The sequence below is a fragment of the Podarcis filfolensis genome (assembly GCF_964270895.1).
Source record: "Podarcis filfolensis genome assembly, chromosome: 12".
Lineage (NCBI taxonomy): Eukaryota > Metazoa > Chordata > Lepidosauria > Squamata > Lacertidae > Podarcis > Podarcis filfolensis.
Window position 1 is genome coordinate 12,193,554 of NC_139614.1, and position 15,386 is coordinate 12,208,939.

Here is a 15,386-nt window from a genome sequence, read left to right on the forward strand (position 1 = left end):
ATACAAGAGGGATAACAAACAGTGTGAACATAAGTTTATTTCATTCAGGGAGTTTACAAAAAAAATATGATAATTGATCTTAAGTAATTTCCATGCAAAACCCAAAAACCTTGTTAATACAATTAGAGCTGCACAGTTAATCACATGAAACCAGAAAGGGGATGCATAAAGATTGAAAACTCAACCATGCCTTCTTGCAAACTCCATTGTTACATGATCCATACATTTAAATAATGTTTTGTAAAGAAGCCTTCTATAGTAGTAGCAAAATACTGTAATGAAAAAGTTGAATAAGGTGACAGAATCAGCCATCAGATGTTGGCCGATTAGTTATATGTTGTGCACTTCTATAGCACCTTCCATCAGGAAAACTCAAAAGCATTTTACAATGAAGTCAGCCTCACAACACCCCTGTGAGGTAGGGAAGCATTATCTTTACAGCCTAGAAAACAGAGGCACAACAAGACTTCCATCCACTCCTATGCCATACTTGCAGCAGACTTTGCTTTCATCCTTGCAATGGTTTGGGATCAGATTCTTTTCATTGATGTTCATGGACTTGCCTTTGGCAAGTATGTTAACATTTTAAATCGAAGCGAGTGGTCTATATACCAGCAACTTTTATGGTAATTCATATTCTAATAGAAATGTCAAACTTTTTTTTAGTTCTTTAAGTTACTTTATATATATTTAGAAGTAACTAATCTTCCATTTTAGTAACCCCCATTTACCTAATCACAGCTTGAAGGCTCTGGAGGTTCATATTTGCAGAGATAATACACCATCCTAAAGTATTTCTTCCTATTGTTACTTTCCTCTGAGAACTATTCTACAGATTTGGCAGAATAGAAATGACAGAATTCTAAAGGTCTTATTACAGGTAGGGTGCACTTTTCAAATACTCTCTATATGAAGCTTCATATAGGGCCTGACAACAGCCTATATATTTTTGTTTTCTACTTACGGGGAGTTTGTGGAGGATCATTAAAAATACAAGCCACCCACCCCTGCACATAGAGCTGGTATGATTTATTCTTCAGAATTTTCTGAATCCTCTATGAGCAATTCAAGTATTTTTATGCAGTTCCTTTTTAGTATCTGTGTTGTTTCAGACACATTAAATAAAAATGCAGTTTTGTAGCTGCATCAGTGCTTTGGGACAAGATTACCTCAAGGATGAAGTGAATCAATTCCTGGGCACTTTTATGTAGGTATTATGTAAAATAAGGATATTGCTTTCCAGGATAGAATTCTTTTAAATTTTGCACCTTTTAGTCTTACTCCCCAGGAAAGTTTCATTTAATGCTTACTATCACCTTTTCTTTACGTGGGCTCTTTTGAGCTAGTAAAACTATACAAAGAAGCCTACTCAATATGGCATATATTTTTGCACTTGGATTTTTGCCTACCTTGCTTTAAAAACAGCTTCATGAAAACTATCAGTTCTGACTCTATAGTTATCTAGGCCTAGGCACAGTTCATCCAAAATAATGCAGATTTTGTTTCACTCTTCTAACATTACTTGCAGCAGTCCACACTTTCAGCTATAACATGGATTATCAGGGATACAGCAGTCTAAGGCCTCATCACTAAACTTTTCCACATACAGGTCCCACTGAAGTCAAGTATTAAGAGTATATAGAAGACACTGTCTATGCAGACATGGCTTTAACAGTACAGCCTGACAGGTGGTGGTGGGAAGCTGAGGAATGACCCTGCTCACCTGATGCTAACATACTGGATCTCATATCTGAATGGGAGCCTATGCATGTAGAACCCAATACCTCCAAGTCCTTGGAGTAAAAATTGTGCTGTTTCGGCCTATGCAGGTTGGGCAATATGCACATAGTCTCCTATTCAAATGAGACTCCAAATATACAGGTATCAAGCAGATGCACCAGCAGTGCAAGGGCACTCATGACCCCCTAAAGTTTGTGAGCGCTGCTGTTAGAGCCACATCTGCATAAAGCTTGCATTGCAACCACACCATTATAGCATTTGTACAGAAGCCTCTGAAAGTGACGCAAAGGCTCTCAGGCACTCCTAACGCTTCATAGGATCTCTTCACCATGCATCACAGATGCATTAAAAATGATCCAACCATGTTTGGAATAAAAAGCTCTACCATCAACACACATTTATTGTTATGCTATCAAAAGTCCAGATTAAAACCCTATTTTATTTAAGCCTGGCTTATTTGACCCTCACATTCCTTTCTTTGCATGAAGTTGGCTTTCAAGTGCTTTACTGAATAGGTTACAACTATTACGCCTGCTTTGAACAAGATGATGTCATGAACATTATAAAGTGTCAATAATGCAGTAATACAACTAAATATTTTTATGACCAATTACAAATATGGTGCATGTTCTGCCAAAAGTCAGTCTTACGTCCATTCACAGAATAGCTACCGGAACACAAATAGAAAATGGATTGCACGAGACCAGGTTTGATTTCAGGGATAGAAATGTTCCTATTGTGCTTGCTTCGGCAGCACATATACTAGAAATGTTCCTGTTGGGGCGTTTCTGAAATTTAGTGTGTGGCTGCTAGAAATAAAAAGCAGAGCCAGATTCTTCATGCTAATAACTAAAACTTCACCGTGAAAGTTTACCAATAACGAACTGGCAACAGATGTCAAGAAAGAACCATTACTCACTTCCAATCTCGATATGCCTTAATCTTCCTTTCCATTTAGCCTATGGATCATAAACTGTAAAGCAGTTCTATGACAGGATGTATCCCATCATATAGGTAAAATAGGCATACATAAGGATCCAGCAACTTCATACAGCATTAAAGGTTAGTCACAGACTGCCTCTATGCATATCGGCCTACCAAGGAAGTAGGACTATACTTTGTCCTAAAAGCAATTCAGCAGTATGAAAAGAACTATATGCCATGTTTCTTTGAGCTGTATCTTGGGTTTTGGAAAATATTTGTGACTTAAAGAGACAATTCAGGGGCCTAGTGCTTCAATGGCCTGATTTACACGTCATGTTAAACCTTAGTTAAAACTGGTTTATTGTGAATATGCTTTCTTTCCCCTTACATCTGCTGCTGCCAGGAAACAAACCAGGCCCTTGACTTTTCAAGATGCTTGAACCAATGACTGGGGTTCGTTTCCCCAGAAATGCACTCTAAGCAGTAAGTTAAGAATCTTGGTTACTGCTCATTGTTTGCAGAGAAACAGGTAAGAACCCTAGGTGGTGACATCACAACAAACCAGACTGTGGCTTTCCCAGCAGCAGGAGTGGAGCTTTTCATAATTTTTCAGCATTGTGCACCAGTGTGCTGTACACTCACATTAAACCAGGGCTTGTTTTTAACAGTAGTTGAATGTGAGATGTGTACTGGGCCAATGGAATCAAGTTCTTCTATGTGAAATATTTCTCTTTGAGGCTTCAGACTCTTAAGGAATGGGCAGCCAACATGGTACCTCAAGATGCTGCCCCAGCTCCCATCAGTCCCAGCCAGCATGTCCAATGGCTACCCCAGATCTAGGACTTCAGAAGGCTGTCCAACTGGGATTAGTGATTGTAATCAGCGGCCCTGATTACAAACCTCAGCACTTCTAGTTCCTCACCATAGCAAGCAATCAGCTTACTTGCTACTTCCCATTAGTTTGTGGTTTTTGTTAATAGTAGTATATGGGTGAGGTAGATAGTAACCAGACAAAGCTAAATGAAGATCACTCTTCATTAGCAACAGCTGCTTTGAAGTCCCAATTCTGTGCACATCTACTCAGAAGTAAGCCACGCTGAGTTCAATGGAACTTACTCCCATGTCATGTATAAAAAATTGCAGCCTCAGGTTTCAACTTCATGATCATTTATCAGCTTTGCCATGCTCAGTTTAAATGACATAGCATCATAACTAAATGTACAGATTCATTAGACTCCAGAAGCCATGTACATTGCCATGTATTATATTTATTAATGTTACAATGTTATCTTGCTTTGTCGACCATGCCCAAGAACTCAAGTGAAGGTACAAAGGACAGCTTCATCCTACTCTAACATACAGTATATTAAAACTTGATTCATGTGTAGTAACAACCTTCATAAAATGCCAAAGTTGCGATTTTAAGTTTTTGCTATGTCATTAAGTGACATACATATACACATAATCTTTAGCTTTAATACCCTGCCAATGTTTTGTTGGCGAAGAAATACACTTTGAGGAAGATACACAACTCAATGGTGTCAACTGTAGATTTACTTCAGTGATATGGACATCTAGTGGCCTAGCTTTACATCTATACAAAAGGCAACTATTTAGTAGCGTTTTCTTTCAATTATGCCAAGCAATTCTTTGATCACAAAGCCAATGCAATTCTAGGCAGAGGGGGAAAGTTCGTTACCCAGAATATTAATCATTTCACATCATAGCCAGTCGTCAATTGCAAAGTCACCCCATGTTTATAACTAAAGCTGTTTCCTATGAATGTATTTTACCTACCCATCTCACAAAGCTGTATGCTCTGAGGATGTCTGAATTCCTGCTCAAGAGTCAAGAAAGCAACATGACTCTTGAAAAGACACAGTAGCAGCAGCAGCAGCCACATCAAGATTTAGTTGAGAAGAAAATTTAGGGAGTATTACCTTCTGTACCTCAGGTATCTCTTTGGGAGTTGGTTTGAATTCTATTCACGATCAGTGTCATACTGTACAGTAAAGCACAAATCTTAGCATATGAGTGTTATTGTACTAGTATCTCTCCAAATGTCACACAGCTGGTCAGAAGACTGATCTTTGACTGAAGTTTTCACTAAATCTTTGGGCAACAGACAAAAAACTCATAAGTGCAACACATTTCCAGAATATTTCCATGTTTCAACCAGTAAGAAACCACAACAAATGACATTTTTCACTAGACATATAATTACTTCCATCCTGCAAATACAATAGTGTGTGCGACCAACAGCTGATACTTGCCATAATACATTGTTAAGGTTAAGTATACGGCTTGAATTTTTCAAAAATGAGCTCCACAGACTAGGGGCGCATGGACATTTGTTGGCCATTGAATGCAAATCTACAGAAATCCTAGTCACTTGAAAATAAAGAAAAAATAATGTATGGATAGTCTGCATAATCCATACTGCTACTTGACTATGCTGCAATTTCTCAAGCCAAAAAAGGCATTTTTTAAAAAAATAAAAGAGTTTACATAGATGAAACCAGTTAATATACGCAGACTAGTGTCCCTACCTAAGTTTTCTATCTGGATGAATATTTTCTGGAAACCTAAATTGAAACAAAACCCAAACAAACAGCTCAACACTACACTGCATATTTTTCAAAGTGGTATATGCTAGAGGTTCCTAGTAAGTTATGGCTACATATGAAAGGATGGAATAATAAATGGGGGCACAGGACAAATTGCTCATTTAAGGTCACTTAAATTTGTCATTTAGAATAAATCAGAACCCAGATGGCTGACTTCTGCAGGATTTCTGAGAGGAATCCAGTAGAGCTGGTTTCGAGTTTCAGATGGCCACTAAAGAGTTGTAACCTTTTCCAGAAGTTGTGATCCACATGGTGTCCACAATGAGTGCAGCAAGTCTGAGGTAGTCAACCCTTACGAAGGCTCAGTATCTGAACATAAAAAAATTTGAAATAACCACTGGCTGCCGATAGCTTTTGCAGAGTAATCAAAACACTGGGGACTCTTGTTCGACCAGTTACATTAATTTCCCTCATATCCAAAAGCAGTGTCAGATGTACCAATTAAGCATACTTCCATAGAGCAAATCACTTACGTCAAAGAGGTCTGCACTTGTTGCAGTAGATCCAGCAGATATAAGACGGCATGTTCATAACAGGTGGTTTAGTTACCTTAGACTGGAAAGGTATCAAATAACCATTCCTTAATTGTAATGTGTGTACAGCTTTACTGATCCCCAAGCACAGCATATTGGTTGTCTAGCTGAAGTTTAGTTGCCTGGGATTTTGAAACCTCATCCCTACCTCTAGTTTTGTGTTTTACTACTTCAAAGCTCTTCTCCATTTCTTTATCCCTAAGGGAAAATAAATGTAATCAGTAACTGTCTTACACACACTTGCCCCTTAGTAATATTATTTCAATAACACTAGTTTTGGTTGCAAAGTTCCATGGCTAGGGCCACTGACAGAATGGATATATGGCCCAGAACCCAGGGGGCTATTGCAGGCAGAGTCAAGAGCTTCTGCATGTTAAGTGGGATATTTCTTTGAACACAAAACCTCAATGGCATTAACACAAACTGCTTTCAAAACACCACCAGCAGATTATCTTCTGTTCAAAGCTATGCTGGAGTGTGTGTTAGTGGTAGAGTTTGCTGAACTGTGGCCATAAACAAACATGCTACTTCACACTCCCAGAGGTTTGAACACTGCAATACCATAACAATTGTAAATATTTTAATGTCCCAGTGAATGTGGCACCCAGTAACTGTTCCAAAGCATTGGCCTAGATTTTAAAAAAACCGCATAACTAGTTCTGCATGCCCAAGAGAGGTTTGAAGGAAAGCCTCTTTTGAAATGGGGTGCTCAGGTTTCATAAACAGTTTGTGATATGGCATTGGGTGTATGTGTGTGTCTGACAGTCAAAGAAAAGCCTTCCACAAAGCACGCCCAAGGCCTTGGGAGCCCTTAAAGTAGCTCTCAGGATCACAGTCACAATCACAATCTCAGGGTTAGTGAGAGATTGTGATGAATGTCCTGCAAATGCCATCTTTGTTAACATACTTTGTTCCACAGGCAGACAAAATTGCAACAGGGCTTAACCTGTAGTTTAGCCGAGCAAGTCAACTCTGAGGCATAACATTATTTCTTCTGCTGAGATAAGAAAAGCACTGAAGTCCTGCAAATGGCACACTGAATTTAAGATCTACACAGGACTGTGATTTGTTATGTGGAATTGGCACACATCATGCCTTTCAACATTCTACCATCCAACCCCTCGGAACACTTTCCTGTAAAACAAATAAAAGCCTCTTGACCAAACTTATGCAGGCAGTGCTCCTAGAATAACATATCTGCAATTAAAATCCACTTGCTTCTTCTGGTGCAAATAACACCACAAACTTGTTTATGGTCTCAGTGGACAGGTTTATGAAGCTTTGAACCAATGATTAGGGGGGAAAGAGATTTTAAAGCAGATGTGCAGAGTCCTATTACTATACTTACTTTCTAGTATCTACATGCTTGGCAGTGGCCTGCAACGATGGGAATTGTGTATCACTATAAATCTCTGGGGGTCCTTGTGGCACTTTCCTTGTTCTAGTTTCTCTTGCTCCGGGTGGCCTATATACTCCACTGGACTGGACTGGCTCTGGGGTTTCTGCAAATAAGACAGAAAGAGCATTAGAAATAGTCATGTGTAATTAGATTAATATGAATGACTCTGCTGTTTTTTAACCATCTTGGTATACTTCGATTATTAGATGAACCTGTTATAATATTCCAGTTTAATATATTCAGTCTGGATTTAAACAATCATCTGGTGTAGAGGAGTGCTGCTAGCAGGCAACATATAATCAAAGCTAATTTTAAAAAATATCCCAACTGCTTTTTTCAGGAGTAATGATAAATCATGGTTTGTTGTTACATCAATGTTCTCTCTCCTTCAAGAGATGGGTGGAACCTGAAACTTCTATTTTCAGTTCAGAGCAAACTATTGTCTCCCTGCTTTTGCCAAATATGGAAACTGATACCTTACAGAAATTAGCTCACAAACTGGGATATCAGACACAGTGAGAAATGTGGTTTATTCCAAACTACAAATGGAAACTTCAAATTTCCTCTTTTTTGAGTGAAAAAAGGAAGGCAAGGGGGAAGTACGCGAATCCACCTTAAATGTTGTGTGGTGCTGTGTGTGGCAAGCCGCTTCCTGTTCTTTTTCTTTTTTTTTAATTAGCCACATCAAGAAAATATTTATTAGTATACATCAGCATTCAAAAACAGCTCAGCGCCAGTCACTTTTTGTGACTGGCAACCGGCCTTTTTCGACTGGAGAAGCCACACTGCCAAGCAAATCACCTGGTGTGCAGGGTAGCGTGGCAGCAAAAAAGAAAGTGCTCAAACCCCAGGTCCCAGGAGCTACATGGCACCTAGCTTTCCTATCCCAGTTTCTAACACTGGACATAAGGGCACCTTGTCTATGCATGAGAAAAACAAATTTTTGCACATCCTTTTTAAGCAGAGGCAAATACAACTATGTATACTACCAAGGTAAGCAACAGTAATCTTATGGACTGCTTTCACTATCTCCCTGTAATACTATGATTTTCCTCTCAAATGAAGAAATGTTTAACAAATAGTAACTGTTAGGAATTCTGGCACCTAGGGAGCTTGAATTTTTCTTTTAGCTCTTGGTATTAATACTGTACAGCAGGAACAACACCCTACCCCTATTGAGCGATGGCTATACTGCATCACACACACTTACTACTTACCCTTGCATTGGTAAACAATGCTTTAATTTTAACAAACCAGATTACTTTCCCTCTCCTTAGTTCTGTCAACTTGTTTCACTTTTTCCATAGAAGACCAACCTTATTAATTTGTATGAATCATGCTACATAACACTGAGATGTTTGTATCCTGCAATTAAATTTTGAGAAGCAGTGGGAAGCTCAAATAACAGAAAGCCCAATACAAGCCATTTCAATCAATATACCTTTAAAATAAACAGCGAAAAAACCAACAACTCACCAATAATTTCAGCAACAGGTGTCTGTGTAGGAGCAGATCTATTCCAAGGACCTGACAACTTATCCATACCGCCACCTGGTTCTTCACTGTTATCCCTTGGCTCTTCCCTCTTTTCACCATCTTCATCATCTTTTTCACTGAAATAAAAACGAAGGTGAAATACATGTTCATCATTTTCGTAAAGCAAGAATGTATGACACCATGCACATTTTGCATATTATGACATTAAGTACAGTTCTCCACCCTGTGTGAATATACAAAAGTATCAACAGTCTGGCAATTTAAAAAATGGGCCTGTAGTTAGGAAAGGAGGGACAAAGATTTAGAATTACACAACTCAAGGGATAGCAAAGGCAAATAATTCCAATATAATTCTGCCCATATCTGTTTTAAGAGACATGCTTAAACAGCATATTACCCAGCAAAAGGAAGTGCAGTAGACAACCACAGTTTAGTTCTTTAGGTTTGACAATTACTGAGAAGTGACAGAACACCCATAAACATGTTTAAAGTATTCAAGTGCTTTCTAAGCCATACAAAGCAGCAGAACTTCAAGGAAACATTTTATAAAAGTGGCTAAGATGCACAGATAGATTGTGCTGATCGCTTCAAGCCATTCTGTGGCAAGTCTAGGGATATGACTTTTGTTAGTGCCTTTTCTTCAGCTATTAAGCTGTTGTATGTTAGGCTGAAATAACTCATGAGGCTGCAAGTAATATCTCTATCAGTGAGGCACATTCAGAAAGTTGATGAGTACAATTATATTTTAACAAGTGTGTCTTTTTAAGACAGTAATACCTAATTTGCATGGACTGAACTCTGAGACCACTGTAGTCAATTACTTCTTCTTGCTCAAATTCCTTCCACTCATCCTCCTCCTGTAAGAGAGACAAACATTATGTAGACTCATTATCTGCTCTTAACAGAAGGCAACCAGCACAATAAGCTCTAAAATTATTGTGTAATATAAAAAACAAAAAAATATTAAATTGTACAATAGTAAAAAAAAACCCTCACAGAATGCAAATATTTCTATTTCTTTGCAATGAAGTAAACACTGCCTACTTTAGGAGCACATAATACATTTCAAGTTTCCAGAGAATTTCACATACATTTCTTATTTCTAATTAATATACATGATTACCTCAATTCTAACATATTAGCTTAAGCTAGTAAAGAAGAGTGCATATAACTTGTGTTTCTGCCTAAGCATTTTGTTTTTATTATCCAACCTGGCCCTATTGGAATAGACTTTAATAACACTTTGCACTTATTTCCTAATATATTCAAGCCTCTTCATGGCAGGCATGATTACAGTGTACGATGTGTGCAAGTGTGGGTTCATACACTAGTGAAGTTTCCCCATGATGCAGTGGAATCCTTGAGTCTACAGGAAATAGTTTGGATCCAAAGACCCCACAGTTTAGCTTGAGCAAGAGGTGGTGGGAAAATAGGCTCTTCTTGGCTCTCTAGAGTTAGCTTTTTGAGGACTAGAGATCGTGGAGAGAAAATTGGCAACAACACCCTCTCATGCAAGTGGAAGGGCTTTCCACTTTGGATCCATGCCACTGTCTTCCTTTAAATTTCTGCCATCTATTAAGCAGAGGATTAAATTTCAGCTGGAAAGTTATTATCTACGGCCAGCAGATCTTACCCAAGAAGAAAATACTGCTCTGAAAAGTATTTGCTAACAGGAAATCTACACTCCTATCTTCCAAAAAAATGAGACACAGATGGACAGCATTCTAGACTGGTAACTTGTAGTCCATCAAAGCAACACTCTTTCAGTAGATGGGTCCATCTTTTATTACCTATACAATGGTACCTCGTGTTAAGTAATTAATTCGTTCTGGAGGTCCGTTCTTAACCTGAAACTGTTCTTAACCTGAAGCACCACTTTAGCTAATGGGGCCTCCTGCGGCCACCGGAGCACGATTTCTGTTCTCATACTGAAGCAAAGTTCTTAACCCAAGGTAATATTTCTGGGTTAGCGGAGTCTGTAACCTGAAGCGTATGTAACCCGAGTCACCACCGTATACTCATACCAATTATTCTTACAGTGCTCGTGCTTATGTAGCCAAAGCACCACCACCAAAGCACATTGGCAGATCAGAGTAACTTTGATGTATGGGTATGTACCAAAAAATCTATAGGGAAAAACAGGTGGACCCCTAAGAAGCACCCTGAGTTGCACAGAACATTGTGAGAGAAGGGAAAGAACCTAACAGCACCTCCCCATTAGAAAATTTTGCAACTTTTTTTTGGGGGGGGGTTAGCCTAGACAAAAGGCACATGAGGTGACATGGTGTAAATCTGAAAAACTGCATGGCATAGACAATTTCTCACTCTCTGAAAACTCGTGGACATCCAATGAAGCTGAATTAGGGACAGATAAAGTATTCCTTCATGCAGTGTATAGTATAAACTAACTTGTTCCCACAGGAGGCAAGTGATGGCCACCAACTTAGATAGCTTAAATAAGGATTGGACCAATTAAAAGAGAATAAGGCTAGCAATGGCTACTAGCTGTGATTGCTCTGCCTCCATTCTTGGAGGCAAGAATGCTTCTGAACACCAGTTGCTGGAAGCCACGGGAGGAGAGAAAGTGCTCTTGTGCTTGGATCCTGCTTGCTGGTTTCCTATGGGAACCTGGTTGGCCAGTTTGAGAACAGTATGCTGGACGAGGTGGGTCTTTGTCCTGATTTAGCAGGCTCTTCTAAAGAGGTGGATATAGGATAGAGTGGCTTGAACAGGAGACAAGACACACACACATATATATTAAAGGACAGAAAGAAGCATCTGATTGCTTGGACAGGCCTCCTGGTTCACACGGAAAATCTGTTTTTCAGTGTCCCCAGGGACAGAAGACAGCTGCTCAGTGTTGGGGGAGAAGGGATTGAAAGAGACCAAAAAAACATTCCATACCACAGCATTTTGTTGCAGCCCCACCTATGGCTCCCTAATGTGGATTTCTCACCAAACTTATTCCCTCATCTTCAAAAATCATTGCAATGTTGTCCAAACATTTGATCTAGAATCACTGCATTAGGTTAAGAACAGCCTGCTGAGTCAGGCGAATGGGCTGTCTAGTCCAGCATCCTATTCTCATAGTGGCCACCCAACCACAAGAAGGTGAGCCTCAATGTGACAATGGCCAAACGTAGAATATTAGAGATATATTAAAAAAAACACCACCTCTGCCCTGTCCTTGAGGAGCTTTATGAAAACTGCAGCGTCTCAAATATTGAAAGCTACTGACCAGATAAAACAAGGATGCAGCATTGTGTGTAAAAACCTCATGTGCCAGTGAGAGCTGTTTAATCCATGTTACACAGCTCCAATGCAACTGAATGAAGTACTTCGGGAACCATTTTTGGAAGGCAATGAAAAGCCCCGGAAGAAGTTGCATTACCATGTTACTTCTTCTACGGCTGAAGGTAAGCACTCAGTGGCACGACTGGACGATTACACAGGGAAAAAAATTATCCCTTGCCTGCCAGCATGAAGGCACAGCTCAAGGGAGAGAGCCACGGCCTCAGTTACCACGGACATGCCTCAAATGAACAGAGGCTGCTGGGAACAAAGCAGTTTATGCAAACTCCGGCGCCGTTACAAAAGAGCTAGAACATGCCGGGGGTTGCGTGGGTGGGGGCGCAAGACGACTATTTCAAGCCCATTGATTTGGGTTCCACATCGGGCATCTACTTATCGCTAAATACGAGAGTCCTAAACTCTGCCCTCGATCCCACCCGCCACCCCATCCGCCGGGAGGGTTAAGGAGTGACCGATGGGTGCGACTTCCACGCGCCCCACGCCAAGGCCACGGCGGCCGGGCTGACCCCGCAGAGGCGCCCTCTGCTGACAGGAAGTCACCAACGCCCACAGGAAGCAGATAATTCCCTACTTCTCTCTCTCTCTCACCGCCATCCCCCCCCCGCCGCCCCATGACTGGTCATGCTGGAACCCACCCGGCTCAGACCCGCACCCGCCTGCTCACCTTAATCCCCCCCTTCGTCGCGGCGGCGTTGGCATTGGAGGCCGTCCCGGAGCCGCCCTCGCCCTGCCGGCTCCCCCCGCCCCCACCCCCGCCAGAAGCGTTGGCAGGGGCGTTGTGCGAGGCAGCCGAGGAGGCGGCCGTTGCCGCGGCGGCCCCCCGGCTGCTCTTCTCTTTCCGCTTCTTCTTGTCCCGCTTCGCGAAAAAGTCGTCCAAGCTCCTTTCCTCAGTCTCGGCCATGGCGGCGGCGGCGGCTCCTCGCGCTCCGGTTCAAACCGGTTGCGGCTGACGGGACGTGTCTTCCTCGCGCCTGACGGCGGTTGGGCGCCTACCAAGCCGACGCGCTGCGCCGGGGGAGTGAGGGAGGGAAGGCGAGCGAGCGACCCCCTCACAGGTGCCCACCAACAGCAGCCCTCACGTGCGCCTCAACGGGGGTGGCAGTCGCTCGCCCCTTCCGCGGGAGGCGAATGGTACAGTCCTCAAACCGCCAGCTGCCCGCGCGCCGGACGCCTCTCTCTCCCTCCTCAGCTCACGCGGCGGCGGCGGCGGCGGCGGCTTCCGCTCTCCACGTTGGTGGCCGCCGCTTGACACAGCCAAAGGAAAAGTGGGGGCGAGGGAAGATCGGAGGGGGAGGCGGAGCCAAGCGGCAAGAGCTTTTTCTAACGTGGCACCTTATTGGGCATGGCGGCGCAGAGGCGGGAGGCCGCGCGCGCCTCCTTCCGCCGGGGCCAACCCGCCCAAAGGGAACAAACGGCCCGGGAGCCAATGAGAGGCAAAGGAGGCCTGGGTGACGAGCTTTGGGTGCGGCAGAAGCGTCAACAGCCCCGTTTGTGATTGGCCCGGCGGCCCGGAATGTGGGAGGAGAGAGAAGGCGGAGGGAGTGCGCTTGCGCGAAGTCGACGCCTTTGGGCGCTCCGGGAGTGACGAGGCAGTACAGCGCGAGCAGATGTTCGTTAGGGGCCAGCCTTTGATCTCTGTTGTTTCTGCTCTCCCTCAGCGCAGAGATAGCGGGCCTTGGTTCTGCGCGCGCTTTTTTTACTCGCCGTCCTTCTGAGGGGGGCGCGTTGAGTCCTCGAGATGCTGCCGCCCTTCTGACGGGATTCGGCAGCTGCGCCCGACAGGCAGAAACGCAACCGGTGTAGCTGCGCCCCTTGCCTCTTGTGAGGGAGAAAAACCTCACCTGCGGAGTTGGCTTATTTAGGGTATTTATATCCTGCTCCTCAGCCAAAAAGACTCCCGCAGCGACTTATGAGGAATTAAAGCAATACGCTCCCTTACAATCTTAAAATGAAAAAGGAATACAACGCCCAAGAGGACAGGGGAAAATAAATCTCAAAAGTTTAAGCACCAATTTCTAGAGACAGCTGTTCCTGTGCTGACCAGCTGGCATAGTTAAGAGGCAGAAGGTGCCAGCAGAGCTGGGCCTCCTGCAAAGTGGATGCAATGAACCAACTTCCTCTCTTGCCCTGAGACAGGATGATGGAATGCCTCTACCCAGATGACAGTTGAGGGTGAGGAGGCCTGATGGAATGAGTTGCCATAAGATTGGAGAATTGTAGAGTTGGAAGGGGTCCCAAGGGTCATCTGGTTCAACTCCACTGAAGTTTTTTTAATAGAGGTTGAATGGCCATTGGTCATGGATGCATTGCAAGCAGTTGTACCAGATTATATTAGATATTTGAAGATGGCCATCATATCTCCTCTCAGTCTCCGCTTTGCCAGGCTGAACGTATCCAACTTCCTCAACCATTCCTCATAAGGCTTGATTTCCAGACCCTTGATCATCTTGGCCACCCTCTGCACACACTCTAGATCCTTAAATTATGGCGCCAAGAATAGGACACAGTACTCCAGGTGTTGTCTGACCAAGGTACTATGACTTCACACCATACATTGTTGATGTAGCCTACAATAGCATTAGCTATTTTTACTACTGCATCACACTGTTGACTCACATTAAACTTGTGGTCTACTTAGACTCCTAGATCCTTTTCATAGGTACTTCTGGCAAGCCAGACACTATTGTGTGAAGGACTCAATAGCCGCAAAAAACCTGTTGGTTAATTAAATGTAGACTTGTTTAGTCTCAGTTCCAATTTAAGTGTGTCCTTGAAGTGTTTCCTGAAGTATAGATTTTTATCTAGGTAAAGGAAAAGCCCTGGACAAACAGTGAACCCATTACCAGTCCCAGCACCTAAGTTGAGTAAAGCTCCTGTGAGCAGGTGTGTAATATGCTATCTAAAGTGGCAGGTGAGGGCCAACTATGAATAAATTTACTTGCAATTAACACAGTGATCTTCTGACATTTGCAAGTAAATTTACTGTTAATCCTTGTACTTTTTGTTCTGTTATGTAAGCAACACAAGGACAAAGCAGGACCCCAAAAGCAGGTCATAATGAAGCAAAAAGCAACAAGCTTAGCTGCAAAAAGTAGATTTTCACAAAATGGATTCACCTGTGTTTGGTGTGGCTTCTGCTAGTTAATGTGCATACAACTGTAGTCTAAATAGGCAAATTTAGTAAGCTGCTGTCCTGATACCAGGGCTCCCCCCCCCCCAGCCGAGCTCAACAACTCAGTTCCAGCACCTCTCAAGTGGGCACCATTGCCATTATAAGAGAACAAAGGAGGAGTTCATGGTGAGTTATGGCATCTCTTTTTCTAGAAAAATAGCACTGCCTGATACTGTTGGTCA

At 42.5% G+C, this 15,386-nt stretch overlaps 1 protein-coding gene and 1 long non-coding RNA gene across 8 annotated transcripts in view; one reads left to right on the forward strand and one right to left on the reverse strand.

Moving 5' to 3' along the window:
* Nucleotides 1–12: 12 nt before the first annotated feature.
* On the reverse strand, nucleotides 13–13,455 carry CDV3 (CDV3 homolog). 2 transcript variants are annotated; one of them, XM_083578294.1, is made up of 5 exons: nucleotides 12,697–13,455; nucleotides 9,498–9,577; nucleotides 8,700–8,836; nucleotides 7,173–7,326; nucleotides 13–5,600 (listed from the first exon to the last, which is right to left on the reverse strand). In XM_083578294.1, the coding sequence occupies exons 1-5, from the start codon at nucleotides 12,931–12,933 to the stop codon at nucleotides 5,594–5,596; spliced, it is 615 nt and encodes a 204-aa protein (XP_083434420.1). In that variant the 5' UTR covers nucleotides 12,934–13,455; the 3' UTR covers nucleotides 13–5,593. The 2 variants fall into 2 exon arrangements, with proteins under 2 accessions (XP_083434420.1, XP_083434419.1); XM_083578293.1 differs by having other exon boundaries at nucleotides 13–6,022.
* A 60-nt stretch (nucleotides 13,456–13,515) lies between these two features.
* LOC310745580 overlaps nucleotides 13,516–15,386 on the forward strand; it is a 35,686-nt gene continuing 33,815 nt past the window's right edge. For 2 of the 6 annotated variants that reach the window (XR_014540174.1, XR_014540176.1), the window contains exons 1-2: nucleotides 13,593–14,563; nucleotides 15,253–15,330. This is a non-coding gene — a long non-coding RNA (uncharacterized lncRNA). Of the gene's footprint in view, nucleotides 14,564–15,194; nucleotides 15,335–15,386 lie in introns of all 6 variants that reach the window. The other 4 variants (XR_014540171.1, XR_014540173.1, XR_014540175.1 and 1 more) reach the window with 4 other exon arrangements.

What these genes read in the sequence shown, in the direction of transcription:
- CDV3 (XM_083578293.1), bottom strand. Translation starts at nt 12,933, where the DNA reads ATGGCCGAGACTGAGGAAAGGAGCTTGGACGACTTTTTCGCGAAGCGG. An exon ending in CGACGAAGGGGGGGATTAAG is followed by an intron (nt 9,578 to 12,696) that starts GTGAGCAGGCGG and finishes TCTCTCTTACAG; the next exon opens with GAGGAGGATGAGTGGAAGGA. An exon ending in ACCTGTTGCTGAAATTATTG is followed by an intron (nt 7,327 to 8,699) that starts GTGAGTTGTTGG and finishes TCTTATTTGCAG; the next exon opens with AAACCCCAGAGCCAGTCCAG.